The sequence below is a fragment of the Antedon bifida genome, chromosome 10, assembly GCF_963402885.1.
Source record: "Antedon bifida chromosome 10, ecAntBifi1.1, whole genome shotgun sequence".
NCBI classification, from domain to species: Eukaryota; Metazoa; Echinodermata; class Crinoidea; order Comatulida; family Antedonidae; genus Antedon; species Antedon bifida.
In genome coordinates, this window is record NC_136235.1 from 18621913 (window position 1) to 18635883 (window position 13971).

A 13971-nucleotide genomic window follows, 5' to 3' on the forward strand; every position below is an offset into this window, starting at 1 on the left:
TGAAAACCTAATATTTTGAAAGTTTGACATTTTAAAATGATATGTACAGTCAGGACAAAAATGGCAAAGGCTTCCTACTTTCTAAGAGTTTTATATGGTTAAGTTATCAGAGAATCTATATATTGTTTTAACAACTCTTAACTCACTTTGTAACATTTCCCCACTAACTGTGTATATAATATTGACGTTGCTAAACAGTTGATGCTAACTTGTTTTTGTGTATTATGCCTATTATTTAACGTTATTTGTACTAACATTGACAGTCTATATCTAGGCCTTGCCAAGTATCAAATTGACAGAACTTCACAACGTAGTCATGCGGGCCTTGTGACTGATATCCAGGCTCGCAAGTGTAGATAGCATGATCGCCTTCTTCTACGCCGCTGGTGGTAAACTTGGAATTGGCGACAAATGGCGGTGGTGCAGAACAGTTTCCTATATCAAAATAAACAGCAAGAAAAAATCTTTAAAGCTATGATAACTTGATCTTCATATTTCTCTTTAATTATTAATAACAGTTAAAATCTCAAATAAGACATAATTTAATGTAATGATTCAAATCTCCAAACCATTGTTTATCATAAGAAAAACTTTAAAAAAAACACCAATTAGTTTTTATGATCAAACATAGTCCCTATCCACGATTAAAGACAAATGTGTATAATATAAGAAATGAATTTACGTACCTTCAGATTTATGAACACAGAATAGTAAAGAAATACTCAAAATCACGAGTAAGGTATTTTCCATCTCGATTACGAACATTTAGTATGTTTATGATATCTCCTTATTTTCATTGTAATCATTTTCAAAACCTTGGATTATATCATAGAAACATCATAAATGTCACATTTTCCATAACTGCGTTATTGCAAAACTTTACATGTATTATCCACGTCTCTTTTAGCACAAACTCTATAAAAAAAAGTTACCGTTAATAGGCCTAATTTAAATAATATTGGATATACAGTAATAAGAATGTATAACTATCTAAAGGCAAACTACCGTATCTTACGAATGTAGGCTTCAAACATATAGAACTACAAATTATACAAAATTAGGTTCTATTTGTAATAGTTCTGATCAAAAATACATAGTTTAGTTAAGGCAAATCATGCATAATTTATAACAATAAGGTTTTGATATAAATTAAGAATTATGAATCTTAATGATTGAAATGTCTTACCTTTACTTTAACCTGTCTGCATTAGACCTTCCAAAAGTAGTATTTCGCAAACGGTAAGATACTGTAGTTTATTCAGTGATTTGCCAATCAGATTAGAGATAGTTTCAAGTAATCTACTGTATTAAGGGACTAACGTAGGTGACGTCGTCCTGTCCACCTATAAGTCATACATAGTTAAGCTACTTAGCAACAATGATATGGAATCATTAACACATTAGTTGATATGGAATCGTAATGTTTTCGACAAACAATTACCTTTATGTTTGTTTTAATGTGATACTGCTTAACTCTTAATCATGTAACTGTTTTTCCATTAGTTTGACAATTTTATTTATTATTTAATTACAAGACTAACCAATTCTGGCTCAAACAAATATATAAAATAACAATTTTTTTTTTGTTACCATATTTAATGAGGATGATCCATCCATCAATTGCTGATCATTAGGGACCCTCAGAGGTTTAAAAGATGCTCTACATAAACAAAGTCTAATTACAAGTCTTCGGGAGTGGAGTTGTAATTTTATCCTTAGAAAGAATCCTGACATGTGACTGGACTTGAACCCAGGACCCTTGGAGTGGTAGCCAAGCATCATAACCACCAACTTCACTCAATTAAAATAAACACGGATAAAAACATCAAACAAAATAACAACTTTAAACAGTCTTACAATACCAAACCTCAACATCTTTTTTTTCTTCTTTTCCCGAGTAGACAAGGGGAAAAAGAAAAAAACGATAGAAAAGTGAAGAAAGTGTAGTAAAGTCCAAATAATGACACATGACATAATTACATTTAATTACATCATGGAGGTAAATGTATTTTATACCTCCATGATTTCATGGATTGAATACTTTCATAATTGGAAAGATTGACTATTCAATGCAACGAGGAAGACGCATTGAATAGGAACATATCAATCTATCCATTTAACGAATGATTATTTCGCCGATTCCTTTGTATCCTTTGTAAAATACATATCAAATTTATGTTACATCTCCCTGGTATATCGTATCAAATGCTGAACATGTGAAATGCGCACTGATGTTTAATGCGGAATAGAGTACAGGTTGGGTTTTGGATCACGCATTATTCACCAGCCTATCTCAACATTGTGAGCGAGTCAATTAGGTACATAGTATCAGCGTGCAATGTACCTAAATAATGCATGGCATGTGATACGAAATCATTCAATTAAAAATAGCAACGATAATACTTTTTTTTCTTGTATCAATAATATATTATTAATTGTTTTAAATGTATATATAAAGTAAGTTATACCGGTAGGCTTACTGGTCCTTTTAGTAAATATTATTGACCCCTTTCGATTCTAAATAAATAATACTTTATTTATTCAATGGTCATTCCAATCAGTTTGTAACGTTCACTGTGTCGGTAAACTGTGCCTAATGGATGTTAAGATAACACTAATAACCAAATAAAAGCTACTGACATCAACTAACTAAGGCCATGGCAAAGACGATGTATGATATTTTATTCGTAGATAAGTAAACACAATGATTTGTGAAGACAGGCAGTTAAACAACAACAAAAAAGAAAAACTTCTCTTTTATAACAAATTAGATAAATGCGGTGTATATTTAAACATGATTACAATTTACTTATTTTTGCTTCTGGCATCTGTATCTTCTTAACATTGTTTTTTATTCCCACATGCATTATGATATACTGCAAAGGTACAGCAATATTGGAGATACGTAGTTCTGACAACTGGCGCCAGAGGCATTCTACATCCGACGCGTCACAGAATGTACAAGAATCTTGCTTACACAATGTGTTTCGTAGTGATTGTGTTCATTTGCACTAGCTCTCCAAACTTCACACTCTATCTGGTTTATATCATCTGCCAATGTTTCGAATTCAGCACTATTGTTGGACACGAAATAACTGTTCTGCTGTACACATCAAATATGTGTATTAACCCAATTGTCTATGGCGCAAAGATGAGAGATTTTCGACGTGGTTTGGATAAGATTCGACGTAAATTACGTGGGCTATTGAGACGAGATGTTGGTGATAGATCAAATAATGCATCTGTAACATCCCATAGTAGTAATGGAATAGTTAACAATTCCTATGTTTGATATGCGTTGTAGGGCAAATCGTACTATGGTGCAAGTGCCTGTATGCCTGCCTAAGGAATGTAGGAATGAAAATAGGATGAAAGTTGGAGTTTACAAACTTCCCGAGATGCTCATTTGTTTCTTCGGTGAATTTTTGACTACTTTTAAATCCGGAAATTACATGCGTAACTTTGTATCTTCCTTAGACTTACTGTACATTATTCATGGAGAACACCGATATACTAAATTATTCAGAAATAATATACGAAACGACACGAGTAGGCCTAGAGATAAACGCAATAGTAAATCATGTGATCAATGAATACAATACATCTTATAAGCTGTGTTTACCTCTGTCTACACTATCAAACTTTATGTGACAAAAACATGTGATGTGCCCATATATGGACATGATGATGTCATATCATTACCATATTTGGGCATATCACCACCACATTTGGGCAGTGTAGACAAACTACCATGTAAACCTTATAATAGTAGACGATGGCAATACTTGTATCATTTTATAATAGAACATTACCGCTTCATTCGTATTACTTGGTAGCACACAATTCATAATTTAATGTCAGTTTAGTACTCAGATTACATTCTATATTTAAAGACACTTTCCCTGCAATATCATTGATGTTTTGTAAAAATAATGCAAATGTATTACTTTTAAAAACATTAAACCAAGTCATTCATTGTACGTTCTATGGTTCATTATAAGATAAAACAATTGACGATTAACAAATAAAACCAAAAGGTATCCCGTACGTATTTTATCTTACACGAATGTATGCGTGTACAGTTGATTAGTTAGTTTTGTATTTAACTTAGTCTATTAGTGTTAATCTTACTAAGTTAACGTTAAAGAGATATATATTTAAAGAAAAAAATACTTAAATTCTCAGATAATTGTTTTTGGTGAAAAGTAACCGTTTGGCGTTTTTTTTTTACAGAAGTGAATAACAACTGCGAAATGGCCTATTTAAAGTCTGATTTTATTAATCTTCATTTTTCATTTTTTGGGGGACAATACATCTTTTATTGAGTACGGGTCAATTTTACTACATTTTCTTTAATTTATATAATATTTTACACAGTGCTTTTAACTTGTTTTGTTTATAATTATGTGTTACTTGGTGTTATTAAAGTGTGCGTAATGTGTTTTATTGTTGTTGGTCACTGTTATAAAAGTTTATTTATTAAACAATAATATAAACACATTAGGCAAAGAACATTAATTATCAACAACATTCTTTTCGTAATTGTGAACATCCTTTTCAAAAGAAGTTTTCTTCATATATTGGCTTCCATGGGTCTTTGATAACCTTTCGATCATATTCTCTCAGCCATATTCCATTCGTTTCTATAGTAAGTGTGCTCTCCTCGAAAGTGGTTACTTTCGAAGTATGTTCTCCTTCTACAGAAGCGCTGACGACCTCAATAGGGTTTGAATCCGTATTTACTGGAAAAACCCTATGTCTAAAAAGTACATCATAGTGCTTTAGTATTGTGTCAACAAAATAAAACTCTGCAATCATGGATAAGTATCTGTCTTCAGTGTGATCGCTAATCACTATTCGGATAATGACACAAATATACCTGTTTATTGTTATTGGTAAATTTGTTTGTAATATCGCTTACCACCCATGTCCAACCATTATTTTTACTTTATACACGTACGGTATCATGCATATCGTCAATACACTTTCTATGGTATCATGTCTGTTGACGGTAACGTTCGTCCCACAAGGGCTACTGTAGCGTCTCCTGACACTGTACACAGTATATAAAAGTACCTCATTATCAAGACAGTTATGTCGGCGCTTTTCTGCAAGCTAGCTGTTTGACTGAATGGTACGATACTGTAGAATACTTAGTAGATATGTAGATACCAAACAAAATCTACTATTACTTGGATTGAGAATTAGTATAAGTAGTGTATAGGTAGTGTATAAGTAGTGTATAAGTGGTGTATAAGTAGTGTATAAGTGGTGTATAAGTAGTGTAATCATTGGGTCATCATTAACAATATAAAACAGTACTTACCCAGATTTATTAATCATGCCAATTAACAACAATAAAAGGAACAGATTCAGAATTAATATGCCACCAAACATTACAAACAATGCTGAAAAAACATAAACAAATAAAAGATAAAGAAATAAAATCTAAATCGCCGAAAAATAATGATAAGAATAATAATCATTGGTTCAGAATTATCTTGAACTTAAATTTTCATCTTTACAATTTACAATAACATTTGGTATAAACAATTGTGAAGTAAACAAACCTGTCAAATCATTATGCGTCAAATAATCTGGAGTCGTGGTAGTAAATATTGTATTTTCCTCGCTTTTTGTACTATGAGTGTTGACATCACTGACCGATACTGAAGACGTTGGTAAAAATGGGTTCGTCGTGTCCACCACGTTTGTACTATGGGTGTTATCAGCTTCCGTTCCTGAAGAAACAGAGGTAAAACCACTGTTCGATGTTTGTCCATGTACAATAGTTGTTAAAGGAGCTAAATTATGGAATTAAAAAAAATGCATCTACAACTTCTAAATTTAAATTAGTATACAAGAACTATTTACTTTCAAGATATGATGAACGTTAAATATATATATTTTAAAAGACCAGTTAAGATAGGATAAATAGGTAGGTAGGTTTAAATAGAAATTGTAGCTTTGTTTTTTTTTATTTTTTATTAGTTTATGTATTTCTTTTTCGTATATAATGTTATATCTTGGGGTGGGTCAAACTTAAAGTTTTTATGACTTATATGACTCTCTCTCCACATAATCACTTCATTGAATTTATGTATGTATTTTATTATATTGTGGAAATAAATTGAAATTGAAATTGAAAGTTGATAGAAATACTGTAGTCTCATTGTACTAGCTTCCGTTCCTGATAAGTCTAGGACCTGGGTAAGATTTTGTATGCATTTAATTTAGGAGAGAATATTATCTCAACGGTTATAGGATAATTTGACCCCAAGGAACAACATGGGATATGTGCCAAATTCGCTATCCGGGGCGAACATGCCCAAAACCGGGGTCAAAGGTTAAAATTGTGTGGTTCTTATATCTCGACAACCACTTGTCGTACAGATTTACATTACAATATACATATTTATATTCGGTCTAAAACTAATTTTAGCGAAAAAATGACCAGAAATGGTTTTACTGACCTTTAACCCAAAAAAACACATTTTCGGGTTAAATTATTCTTTAAAATGCCAATGGACAAACTGTATGGTATCAAATGAAAGCATACACAATATGCTACCTATTGCTACCCAACGTGTATTGAAAATGTTTAATTATGAAGCTAATTTTATGGAAAATGTGCATATTTTGATTACTAAATTACAAAAAATGAATATTTGGTAGCGTATAATATTTATTATTTTTTTAATGATTTTGGGCATGTTCGCCCCGGATAGCGAATTTGGCACACATTCCATGTTGTTCGTTGGGGTCAAATTATCCTATAACAATTGAGATATTCTCTCCTAAATTAAATGCATACAAATCTGACCCAGGTCCTAGACTATGAAGAAACAGATGTAAAACCACTGTTCGATGTTTTCGATTACTATCATCTATCTTACTATAGACTGGAAGGTACAGCATTTAGATAAGTAGTTATGCAATCGAGAATCGATAATAATACTGTATAAAAAAATTAATAGCATTTTGGTTCTCTGTTTTGCTCTGTATTGATTATGTTACAATTTTGTTTAATGGTAATGGATCGTGTCCTCACCATGCAAACCTTTGTTATTATTATTGTATTATTTTAACAAAATACTACCTACGTTGACAGAAAAAAGTTGGCTGACTCCATGTTGCATTCGACAGGCACGCTACCACGCCGTAACCAATCATCTGGAAAGTATTATTACACTCATAGATGGCGATACCGCGGTATGAAAACGACACAACGGTGTACAACGCAGATGGAACATCAGGCGGTGTCGATGAACAATTTACCGCTAAAACGGAAATACATTTAAATCTTTAATAAAATGCAATTGATTATGTTTTGTTTAGAATAGCCTAAAAGACACACTGTGCTTATTTGGAAAGTTGTTAGGGTATGAGGAGAAGGTTTGCATCAACACTCATACCGTAACGATTTGTGATTGCAACTGGTCGGGGCTTTCCATATTATCTTTAAAGTAAATCAGTTCATTTATTCAAATATCAAATGTCAAAAAGAATGATGAAAATGCATCTATTACCAATACATATCGGTTGGTTTCCAAGCCACTTTCCTTCTGGTCCAACACATTCAAGAGAAGACGTACCAGCGATGAAGTAACCAGTTTCACACGTGTAAACAGCAATGTCTCCAATATCGTACCGTGATTGGTTTGAACTCACTACTCCATTTGGTATACCACCAGGAAAGCCACAAAAATCTTCTGTTTTATACCGAGGTTCTGAAATCATAAACTAGCACTGTAGTTTCAATTTTGCTATACCGTATTTGTTATGTATACTTTTTTTTAGACTAAGGGAAACCCTTATATGCATAACATTACAATTTTCTTTCTCTTTCTTTTCTTTATTGACTTAAGTGAAATGCTATGGTATTTAAGATGAGTGAATACGACCGCATGTTTTCATTATCACTTATATTCCATATAATTTTTTATCTTTTGTTGTGTTATCCCATTTTTATTTCTTCCAAAATGTTCTTGAATATGATGTTAAGAATACATAAAGATAAATACTACAAGTAGTAGTTACAAAGTATTGCACTACATCATTTTAAAGACAATAGGACCTTAATATAATGAAATGATGTATAAAGCTTTGTTCCAAAAGTGTATGTCTGTGTTAACATACAGATTTGTAAACTACGCTTACCGTTGCTACAAATGTACCTAGACTTCGAATCACAGCCGTCGGCGTTCCAGTCGTACCCATGGGCTTGTAATATAACACAATTTCCTTTCCTTTCTCCAACATTACTCGGTTCACTACTATCCCAAGATGAGTATGTCAAATTAAAACCTATAACAAACAATATTGAACAAAACATATAACATAATCATACAAACAATTCTGATTAGAAACAGACATTTATAATTATGTTTTTTAAATAAAAAAAAAATCCAAAACGGCTAAATCAATTCATAATAATACATTGATATGGATTACACAGTGATAATTCAATTGTTACATTTTTTTTAAAGCGTATTCGTAGAAAAGTTCATTAAAATAATGCTACCGACCGTTTGTCCATTTCCATAAGCGTGGATTTTTATTCACCCGTTGAGCGCCAATCCAGTAATCATCACCAGCACTTAGTTCTGAATTAAATGTAATCAAATCCGTGATATACGTCTGTGTAATGTTATCTGTTATTTCAGCAAGACGCCCTGACATCGTTTTTCCTCCATTTTTTTGGTCATGATAGTAATACGTACATCTTTCTATTGCTCCGTACCAGTCAATAGATGCCGATGGATTGAATACAAAACAGTACGTGTTACCATCAATTTTTACAGTATCATATTCAAAAAAGTCTCCATTTGCACTGAAATGCTCAGGACATTTGTCATCTGTAAAAATAACACTTGTTTTACTATGGTATGATGTAGCATAGATATATTAGAACTAGCGATACAATTATATATACATTTCAATGTATCAATTCCAGAGTATTCAATTATTGCAATAAAATGATACCTACAGTATTTGATTGAGATAAAGACGTGGTTAAACCTATGCTGTGTATCGAATGAATACATCGTTCGATGACAATTATTTCGTTTTCCGTAATTGGACCAGGAATAATTATTAATAAAAACTGATTTTTTAACTCTTTCTTTATAAATCAATGATAAGTCAATAACCTCATCATATCCCTTCAAATGTATTACTAAGAAATTGTCTGGAGTTTTTTGGGGATACAATAATAATTGGAACTTGCCAATATACATTGTCTTATTTTATCAGGCGTGTTGTAATAGATAATACCAATCCAGCCAGTATTCAGACCATATTGGACTAATATTGTTAATTGGAGGATGAAATGCAATAGATATCATAGGCAAATGAACTAACCAAACTGGCAAATATATCCCATCGTAGCTCCTGACTCCTTGCTTGACCATTCACCTGTAAATCGCTTAAGAAAACATTTAGATTTCTTATCAACATCTGATCCACTTTCCCAGTTAGTGTAAGTCATAGGAACATAACCTGAACAAAAGTGAAAATAGATTAGTTAGCTGCCTGGTTAAATATGATTTGTATTATTATATAAACCCAGTATGTCGCTTACTTCTCTGGACAGCATTCCAAAATAATGGTACAGAAACCTGAACGTGTAATGTACCACATAATATCGTAAGGATGGTTCGAAATAATGCACATAAATAACAACGATACATGTTCAAAATAGACTTACTTTCTCTCCAATACCATTGCAAAACTTCGTACAATCCTATCCAGTAGTTGTCATTTCCCAATTGACTTGAAATATTTTTCTGCGAGTTGACATCACTAATGTAGGCAAGGTTACTTGTGCCATTAGATGAACTACAACTCTCACTAGCCTCAGTCCATGTCTTCGTATCCGTCTTTACATCGTAACAGTACTGGCTGGAAAAGAATTCACTGTGAGTGTTGCAAATACCACCTGCAAGATATGTAAATGAGAACTAATTGTTCATACAGTTCTGTGATTATTGTGATAAAAAATCATTTTTTAGACTTTTATTTCAACATACTTTACAATACAAGGTACCGTATAGCAAATCAAGTCGAAGTGGACATAACCCTTCTTATGCCCGGTCTACACTATCAAACTAGTTTGACAAAAAAAAAAGTGTGATGTGCCCAAATATGGTAGTGATATACCCAAACATGGTAGTGATATGACATCATCATGTCCATATATGGGCACATCACATTTTGTGGTCACATAAAGTTTGATAGTGTAGATAGAGCTAGGTTTGTTTTTATGTATGTAATCATCTAAAAAGATATATAAATAGAAGTATTTTTTTGCAGTACACTAACCATCACAATATGGAACGGAGGAACTCCATGTTCCGTCTATACTACAATTTCTTGGGGTTGTGTGACCTTTCATCTGTAACCCTGACTCGCATTCGTACGACACAGTCGACATGTAATAATGTTTACCGATACCGCCGGTATAGATAATATCCCCAAAAGCTGGCGTTGATGGAGCAGGACATTTCAGATCTACGTATAATATACACAATATAATAACATATATATAACTATGTAGTATCGAGAAAAACAGTAATATAATCATAATAATATGACAAAAAATTATTGGTAAATCCGTGATAAATTCTGAATGGTTGTTTTCCTAAAGTTCCCCGTCTTTATACATTACATGCAGCGAGTTCATCGCTAAGAATTACGTGGCAATATTTATAAGATAAGACTATTGTTACTTTGTGCAAAGGCAACTATCTGATATAATAATTTTTGTACAGAGTTCAATATCAATTTTTTTGATACCTAATCAGAAATCAAATAACGTGATGAAATACTTATTTAGAATTATAATAAGTCAATGACATGCATACTAATTACCACTATTCGATATCATAACGTTTATGTAGATTTTGTGTTTGTATCAACATGTTATTATTCCTAACATTTAGGTCAGTGTTGTACTACAACACAAGTACCATTGATAATAATTTTGTTTTCTGATACTAACATGCTGTAAGCCTACTGTTGTAAGACGTGATTTCGAGTTCCATTTTCACATGAGAATGAAAACTTATTTTGAACGTTTGATATTGTAAAATGATATGTACAGTCAGGACAAAAATGGCAAAGGCTTCCTACTTTCTAAGAGTTTTATATGGTTAAGTTATCAGAAAATCTATATATTGTTTTAACAACTCTTAGCTCACTTTGTAACATGATGACCACAGCCATTTCCCCCTATCTGTGTATATTATATTAACGTTGCTAAACATTTAATGTTCAAATAACTTGCTGTTGTGTAACATACAGTATATGCCTATTATTTAACGTTATTTGTACTAACATTGACAGTCTATATCTAGGCCTTGCCAAGTATCAAATTGACAGAACTTCACAACGTAGTCATGCGGGCCTTGTGACTGATATCCGGGCTGGCAACTGTAGACAGCATGATCGCCTTCTTCTACGCCGCTGGTGGTAAACTTGGAATTGGCGACAAATGGCGGTGGTGCATAACAGTTTCCTATATCAAAATAAACAGCAAGAAAAATTCTTTAAAGCTATGATAACTTGATCTTCATATTTCTCTTTAATTATTAATAACAGTTAAAATCTCAAATAAGACTTAATTTAATGTAATGATTCAAATCTCCAAACCATTGTTTATCATAAGAAAAACTTTTAAAAAAACAATTAGTTTTTATTATCAAACATAGTCCCTATCCACGATTAAAGACAAATGTGTATCTATATTATAAGTGAGAGAGTTTGTACGTTTGTCTGTCTGTCTGTCTGTTTGTTCGTTATACAAATTTTTGTTACTGCACGTAACCTTACATATGGAGTATCAAAATGACCGCAATTGTACCGGGAATGTTCTAAACTATATTTGAACATCATCCGCCATCTAGGATCCAAGTTAGGATCCAAGTTAGGGGCCAAAAATGGCCCACTTTTCCCCATTTTTGATGTTTGTTCGTTATACAAATTTCTGTTTCTGCACGTAACCATACATAATGGGGTATCAAAATGATCGCAATTGTACCCGGAAGGTTTTAAACTACATTTCAAAAATTCCGGGGATTTGGTGGGAGAGGGGGGTTGGGAGATAAGGTATGACAGTTGGGGTTCAGGGGATAGTGGGGATTTTGCTTAGGCTAGGGGTAGTAGCTGAGAAGAGAAGCATAATCACACGCTACTACTTGCACAGATCTTGGAAAACACAGCGCTTTGAAACCTTTGTCTCTTGCGCTTTATAAATGTTATTTATTATTATTTTATTATTATTAGGTTATCAAATTGACCAGAATTGTGATAGGAAATTGTTACTACATTTGAACTGTCCTGGGGTAGAGTTAAGGTTTGTTAATTGTGGCTGGGATGACAAGAGGAGAAAGAAGGCTGGGGGCCGCAATACCAAAATTAGATATTTTAATTATCAGCCAATATGACACCTATTCATTTACACAGTTTACAACGTACTTAAACCATAAGCCTATCATAGCTATGTATACCAGGAATTTGTCCTGGAAAGAATTTGTTTTTACAAAAAGAGTGTGGGGTGTTATTGAAGAGGGGTGGGGGTTGGTGAGTATAGGGAGATACTGGCGTCGGGTGTTATGTACTGAGAAGGCTTTAAACTAATTTTGAAACCCGCCCTGGGGCGGGTATAATTGCTAGTATAATATAAGAAATGAATTTACGTACCTTCAGATTTATGAACACAGAATAGTAAAGAAATACTCAAAATCACGACTAAGGTATTTTCCATCTCGATTACGAACATTTTAGTATATTTATGATATCTCCTTATTTTCATTGTAATCATTTTCAAAACCTTGGATTATATCATAGAAACATCATATATGTCACATTTTCCATAACTGCGTTATTGCAAAACTTTACATTTATTATCCACGTCTCTTTTAGCACAAACTCTATAAAAAAAAGTTACCGTTATTATTTTAAATAATATTGGACATACAGTAATAAGAATGTATAACTATCTAAAGGCAAATTACCGTATCTTACGAATGTAGGCAATTCAAACATATAGAACTACAAATTATACAAAATTAAGTTCTATTTATAATAGTTCTGATCAAACAATAGATTGTTTAATTAAGGCAAATCATGCATAATTTATAACAATAAGGTTTTGATATAAATTAAGAATTATGAATCTTAATGATTGAAATGTCTTACCTTTACTTTAACCTGTCTGCATTAGACCTTCTAAAAGTAGTATTTCGCAAACGGTAAGATACTGTAGTTTATTCAGTGACTTCCCAATCAGATTAGAGATAGTTTTAAGTAATCTACTGTATTTAAGGGACTAACGTAGGTGTCCACCTATAAGTCATACATAGTTACTACTTAGCAACAATGATATGGAATCATTAACACATTAGTTGATATGGAATCGTAATCTTTTCGACAAACACTTACCGTTATGTTTGTTTTAACATGTGATCGTGTTTATCTTTTTTTTTTTATCTCTATTTGGATTGTTTTCCCATTAGTTTGACAATTTGTTTTGAACAAATATATAGACTCATGAGTGAACAAATATATAAAATAATTTTTTTTTTTTAAACCATATTTAATGAGGGTGATCCATCCAGCAATTGCTGATCATTAGGGACTCTCAGAGGTTCAAAAGGTGCTCTACATAAACAAAGTCTTATTACAAGTCTTTGGGAGTGGAGTTGTAATTTTGTCATGACATGTGACTGGACTTGAAACCAGGACCCTTGGAGTGGTAGCCAAGCATCATAACCACCAAGCCACAACTCCACTCAATTAAAATAGACACGGATAAAAACATCAAACAAAATAACAACGTTACATCTCCCTGGTATATTGTATCAAATGCTTGTGATATACCAAATAAAGAAACAGTATTCAAACAATCCAGTCAAGTGCTTTTATTTGTATCCTCACATTCATATATACAAACGTTCCAGTCAAGTGTAT

At 32.5% G+C, this 13971-nt stretch overlaps 2 protein-coding genes across 3 annotated transcripts in view; one reads left to right on the forward strand and one right to left on the reverse strand.

The window, feature by feature from the left end:
• The window catches only part of LOC144853593 (free fatty acid receptor 3-like), a 29758-nt gene that overhangs the window by 14079 nt on the left and 1708 nt on the right, over positions 1 to 13971 (forward strand). The window lies entirely within an intron of this gene.
• LOC144853590 (sushi, von Willebrand factor type A, EGF and pentraxin domain-containing protein 1-like) lies at positions 4260 to 13342 on the reverse strand. Of its 2 annotated transcripts, none has more exons than XM_078711312.1 (13): positions 13201 to 13342; positions 12703 to 12932; positions 11339 to 11518; positions 10324 to 10512; positions 9710 to 9940; positions 9364 to 9501; positions 8529 to 8858; positions 8161 to 8307; positions 7530 to 7730; positions 7104 to 7280; positions 5571 to 5741; positions 5327 to 5408; positions 4260 to 4759 (listed from the first exon to the last, which is right to left on the reverse strand). In XM_078711312.1, exons 2-13 carry the CDS (start codon positions 12821 to 12823, stop codon positions 4558 to 4560), a joined length of 2169 nt encoding a protein of 722 aa, XP_078567438.1. In that variant the 5' UTR covers positions 12824 to 12932; positions 13201 to 13342; the 3' UTR covers positions 4260 to 4557. The 2 variants fall into 2 exon arrangements, with proteins under 2 accessions (XP_078567438.1, XP_078567436.1); XM_078711310.1 differs by having other exon boundaries at positions 5571 to 5804.

Bases quoted from the DNA above. Each gene is read 5' to 3' on its own strand.
- LOC144853590 (XM_078711310.1), bottom strand. From the start codon at position 12,823: ATGATTACAATGAAAATAAGGAGATATCATAAATATACTAAAATGTTC. The intron at 11,519-12,702 runs GTACGTAAATTC...ATTTTGATATAG, and splicing joins CTGTGTTCATAAATCTGAAG to GAAACTGTTATGCACCACCG. The intron at 9,941-10,323 runs GTTAGTGTACTG...CATATCTTGCAG, and splicing joins CTCCGTTCCATATTGTGATG to GTGGTATTTGCAACACTCAC.